Raw genomic sequence first — 5,482 nt, 5'->3', positions numbered from 1 at the left:
GTCTGGCACATTGTGAAGTTAGTAACCGGAGCTGTTTCTTAGCTGCAGTTTGGTAAGAAGGAGAAGAACATCCTGAACGTTATCAGAATATAAACCACAAAAAGTTGATTTGGAATTTTCTGCACGATGTCCTCAAGCCAAAAGAATGCAAATTTCATTATGGACCAACCTTTCTGAGAGAGGAATTTTAAAAATCAGAGGTGATGAAATTAGACAGGAGGAAAGGGGAGGGGGGAATAGTTCAGCATCCTGGGTTAAGCCAAAGGCAGGGTAATGTCTGCGAGGGTAGGACCTCCCTGGGGGGGAAGGGAGGGGCTTTGGCTTTCATTTATGCCCGGCCCCACCTGTTCATGCCCAGGTGAAACCACCTGAGCAGCCCTCCTCCTCCTCCTCCTATTAAAAGGAGTTGCTCCTCCCTCTTAGTCTTCTTTCTTTCTTCCCTCAGGTCAGGATGGCTATTCTTTCCTGGGCTTGGTGTACCTGTCTTCTCTTTATTGTCTCCCTGGTTTGCTTTTCCTGTGATAATCTGCAGATAGTGGGTAAGAATATGTGGTCCCCAGTCTCTAGAAGCTCAAGGTGGCAGGGACTCTGCTTCAGGACAATGCTGGGAGGTTGGGTTGCCTAGTACAAAGGGATTTTTTTTTGTGCCTGCTGAGTTTAGGAGGGGTGGGGCTCAGGCTTTATTTTTTGAAAACTTTATAGGGGGCAGCGGAAGGGGCTCTAGTAGGCTGACCCTCTCTGTGATGGAGTTAGAACTGCAGGATGCCTGATACTGGCCTTAGGGTGGGGGATGGAAAGGAGGGGTGGTGAGTTCCCCACCCCCACTTTTCTTGGCTACTTCTGCCACTTATTCTGAGGGAGTGGGCTGAAGTTTCATGTAATGAGGCCTTTTGGGTGGGGTTAGTAAAGTATCCTGTGGAGGAGCTGCTCCTTAAGTAGTTAAAATGGGTTTGCTTTGTGCTTAAGACAAGTGGTTGTCTTTTGGGTGTGACCCCATGTGTTGCAGAGAGAACAAGCGGGAGGAGATGGGAGGGAGGGAGGATGACACCATGACATTTGATTTATAGCAGTATTTGTATCCCATGTTTTCAAAGTATGTTTGGTTCAATATGGCTTAAAATGGAAGGTTGTAGAAGTAACTTAGTCTCGCTCACACACAAGGAGTGACTCGGGCTGCACATACTGCAGCGGGACATGTTCATCCACTGCTACCCTAGCTGATAATATAGGCAGCCGAGACCCCTCGTGCATATAGGTTATCTGATATTTACAATAACACAATAATAATCACCCGACACATTGGTATTTTCTTTATGTGGCACAACTTGGCCGCAGCTTTATTTAGATATAGCACATCTTAAAAACCTTAGGTATACCCAAGCCGAATTCAGCCTTTGGCTCATTATCCAACTTACAGCCTTCGGCTCATTATCCAACCGAGTCCGCCGCCTTAGCAAGACTGACCAATTGTAAACATTGCTCCCCGCCGCACAGCAAGGGAGCTCCACTGTAAGCGCAGCTATCCTAGCTGCCTAGCTTATACCCTCAGGCTTGGGTGCCCCCCCCCCCTGGACGCCTGAAGAGGCCGTCCGGGCTCTGCCCATGGGCTTTTAAACCCCTTTGTAGCTCTTCCCCTTCTCAGCGGGGTGCCCTTCCGGCAGCGGGAACCTGCCCTACACGCCTCGTTTGCACCCCGCTGGACCCTGAGCGCATGCCCATCGGGGCACGGTGCCATATTATAGGCGGCTCCGTGCACCCGAGGGACACTGCGCCTTGCTTGAATATTTAACCATCTCTGACCTCATGTGCAACTTTCTTTAAATCAGTCGTTTTACACTCTAACTCTTCTTACTCTACCTATTTATGTTACATCTTTGCTTTACCCGTCACTGTCAATTAAAATGTTCTATTATGTATTGTGTTGAAATTGTAAGTAGTATAACATGCCATACTTTGTATTGTTGAATATTTTTACTGCTGTAAGGCTTATGTTGGCTCTATTCTTACTGTACACCGCCTTGAGTGAATTCCTTCAAAAAGGCGGTAAATAAATCCTAATAAAAAAAATATATGGCAGGGTGACAAAATTAGCTCTCACCAGTATCCCTAGCTCGGCTGAACTGTAAGTGGTACCTAAGAGGGGTGGGGTTTACTCAAACTTCTACACAAGGTCTTTGTTAGCCAAGTGTCTTCCCCATGGGCATAGGCTGATCAAAATGACCATCAGCCTTGTGTCAGGGTACTTTGGAGGGTCTCAATCTCTGACTAGAGAAGCCCCCAGGTGTCTGCACAACTTCTGACTTTAATCAGTTTAGTATCCTAATGTTTTTCGTGGCATGAGATGAGGCCACCATGTTTCCGGTGACGTGAGATCTGCTCCTTTATTGTCCTCCTACATAGAGACCTGGTATTGGTGCATCACACAGAGCAACAAGGTGACTGTTTCCAGTTCTGTAGTCTAATATCTTATGCTTCTCTCATTTAGGTTTAAATTCAGCCCTCTAATCAATCGTTCCTGCCTCAGCTTGGACTTGTCACTTACCTATAGACTGCTGCCACCTGCTGTTAGTACCTTGGTGTTAACATTTGAGTGCTGCAGGGTATTTTTTTTATCCTTGGCATTTACAATCTTGAAATTCAGGGTTAAATGACTCAAACCAAGGCTTCAAAGAGCAGTAGTGGGATTTGAGCTGTTAATATATCATAGACTGGGTGCCAACTAAAGAATTTCCCTTTCTCTTCCAGATTTCCCTGTCTCCCTGTACTCCAGGGATTCTCGCCTGTCAACTCTTCTCTGGCTGCGACCTGCCTACTGTTTCTATGAAAAGTGGCTGATGGATGCTGTGGACCCCACTCAGGTGGATAGGAGCACTGCAGCCATCGAGGTGCAAGTGAAGCTGGCAGGTAATGTGGATATACAACCACTGACGACCTCTGCTTCTTCCCAACTTGGTGGCCTGGTGGTATAGCAGCGTTGGAGTGTAGTGAAAGCTGGTTCTAGTTCCTACTAGGCATGGGGGGGGGGGGGGGGGATGGTGAAGGGACAACGGACTTTCTCAAATCCTATGTAGAGAGGTGTGGTAGCCGTGTTAGTCCACTCTTAAAGGTTATCAATAGAAATCAAACAAAATAAAACATGGGAAAGAAAATACCTTTTTTTATTGGACATAACTTAATACCTTTCTTGATTAGCTTTCAGATCTGACGAAGGGCAACCTTCGAAAGCTAATCAAGAAATGTATTTAAGTTATGTCCAATAAAAAAGGTATCCTATTTTCTTTTCCATGTTTTGTTGTTTGATTTCTATCAAATCCTATGGTAAGAATGAGCAATTCAGTCTCGTCCTGGATGTAGCATTGAAGGGTTTGATGTTCAACTGTCTTCTTTTCATAGATGATAATGAAACCTACAAACTGCCTCAGACTTACCAGGTTCCCTCCTGTAGTCCCATATTCCAGGAGCCCCCCAGTGTCCTGCAGTTTGCTTATCAGATGGGACCCAGCATCATGTGGCTAAATGACAGCCTTGTCCGGAATGTCTTACCAGGCCACAGCTATAGGTGAGTGACTACCTGTCAGGACGGCAACCAGAGATGATGGGTAAAAGTGGAAGACAGTATACTTATCGAAGTTCCATTGCATAGAAATGGCCACCTAGGGATACCATGACTTTGTACAGGTGTAGCTACTTACTGTACTTGGTAAAGTGTCTGGTCAGCTCAATCACAGAGCCTTCTGCATATATTTGCCTTCACCTTGAGCCACTGGTTCCCAAACCCAAGTTCTAGAAGCACTCGTCAGGTTTTCATGAGACTTTCATGCACTCATAAATATTCATTGTAGATGTACTGAAAACCTGACTGACTGGGGCACCACCAGGTTTAGGAACCACTGTCTTAAGCCACTGGTCTTCATTTCCAGTCTTCTAGGGTCAGAGGTCAGGTTTTTAAGATCCCTCTCAAATACGTGTGAAAGATCTACATACAATGAGAGATTTCATTGTGGAGATCCTGAACCCCTGCCTTAAATCAATGGTCTTGTCTTTGGTATTTCAGGACCACCAAGAGATCAGGCTTTCAGGATAACCTAATGTATGAGATTATAGCATGGAAGTCTTATTCAAATCCATTGGGGATACGTTGCCCATCAGTGGGAGGGAATACTATCTCCAGGGTGGTTAGGAGGAACTCGTTCCTCTCTGCCCCAGATCCAGGTTTAGCTGGGATAGTACCAGGATGTATGCTGGGGGGGGGGGGGGGGGGGGAGGTAATTAATGAATTTCTAGCACAATCCAAAGTGATTCTGTATTGAACTGGACCTGTTGCTCTGTGATGGGTGTGAGCTGAAGAGTCCCAGAAGGACACTGGCATCAGATAGTCACCAGTGTATCAGTTAACTACAGGCCCTGCTTTCTAAAAACATCTGCCAATCTGATCACACAGGGTGCGCTACGTCCTGTATAACCAGGCCAAGGAGCAGGTGGTGGCATCAAACTGGTCCGAGTCCTTCCAGACAAGAGGTGAGGGGAAGTCTACACTCTTACTAAAGCCTCACCATGTACAAACTGAACCTTCTCATGTAGGGTTTAATCTGGCAGAACTGAAATGCTTTCTGTATCTCTAAATATGTATTATGCTGTTCCTTTGTCTCCCCCAGTACTGGGGGGGTAGGAAGAGCAATGAGTTGTGATTCTTCCCCCCCAGAAGGGATTGGAGGTGCTCTAACTGGGAGCCTCTTCTGAGTATGATTCAACCCCTGCTGCCCACAGTACAACCAGGGTTGAGGCTATTAATTCTGGTATTGGGAGCATTCCCACACCCTGAATGAACTGGGGGGGGGGGGGGTTAGATGGCTTTGATTTGAGCCCCCTCCCACACACACACACTAACTCATCTCTCTCCCTTACAGACCTGCCCCCGAGCAGCCGGGACATGAAGCCCTCATTGGAGGGGCACTCAGGGGGGATGGTGGTCATCACAGTTCTCCTCAGCACTTCCATGTTTCTGCTCCTTATCGGCCTGGGGCTGGCACTGGGGTTTGGACATCACTGAAGTTCACCCCCCCCCCCCCCCCCCCCGCTTCCTGTCTGCTGCTATGCTGGAGTTTCACCTCATCCTGAAGATGGATCGATTGGGAAGAGGATGGGGAGTATTTGGTACTATTTGACCTAGCTTCAAAGGGGGAATGGACACTGCAGTCAATGAATCTATAATCAGTGCTTTGGGGGGGGGGGGGGGGGGAGGGGAGGGGATGAGGGCTCTAACTAATGACTTTGGTACTATTGGATCACTAAATAAAAGACGTTTCCTTAAGATTGTGTTCAACATTCATTGTATTTCTTGAGTTAACAAACTTCAATCTGGGTTTAATGCAGGTTCAGTTGTGTTCCCATCAGTTAACCCTGTCCACAGGTCTATGCTAACACCTTCCCTTGCTGTGAGTAGATGTGTGGTTACAATCTCTCTGCAGCAAATGGAAGACAG

At 46.9% G+C, this 5,482-nt stretch overlaps 1 protein-coding gene across 1 annotated transcript; it reads left to right on the top strand.

The window, feature by feature from the left end:
* The first annotated feature begins 435 nt into the window (after positions 1-435).
* Positions 436-5,210, top strand: LOC115466594 (uroplakin-2-like). Its single transcript, XM_030197939.1, has 5 exons — positions 436-539; positions 2,746-2,904; positions 3,394-3,559; positions 4,442-4,518; positions 4,908-5,210. Exons 1-5 carry the CDS (start codon positions 452-454, stop codon positions 5,048-5,050), a joined length of 633 nt encoding a protein of 210 aa, XP_030053799.1. The 5' UTR covers positions 436-451; the 3' UTR covers positions 5,051-5,210.
* The last annotated feature ends 272 nt before the right edge of the window (positions 5,211-5,482 follow it).

The sequence above is a fragment of the Microcaecilia unicolor genome, chromosome 3 (assembly GCF_901765095.1).
Source record: "Microcaecilia unicolor chromosome 3, aMicUni1.1, whole genome shotgun sequence".
NCBI lineage: Eukaryota > Metazoa > Chordata > Amphibia > Gymnophiona > Siphonopidae > Microcaecilia > Microcaecilia unicolor.
The sequence above is the reverse complement of the archived record's forward strand: the minus strand, read 5'-3'. Positions and strand labels throughout refer to the sequence as shown.

Bases quoted from the DNA above. Each gene is read 5' to 3' on its own strand.
- LOC115466594 (XM_030197939.1), top strand. From the start codon at position 452: ATGGCTATTCTTTCCTGGGCTTGGTGTACCTGTCTTCTCTTTATTGTC. The intron at 3,560-4,441 runs GTGAGTGACTAC...CTGATCACACAG, and splicing joins TTACCAGGCCACAGCTATAG to GGTGCGCTACGTCCTGTATA. The intron at 4,519-4,907 runs GTGAGGGGAAGT...TCTCCCTTACAG, and splicing joins CGAGTCCTTCCAGACAAGAG to ACCTGCCCCCGAGCAGCCGG.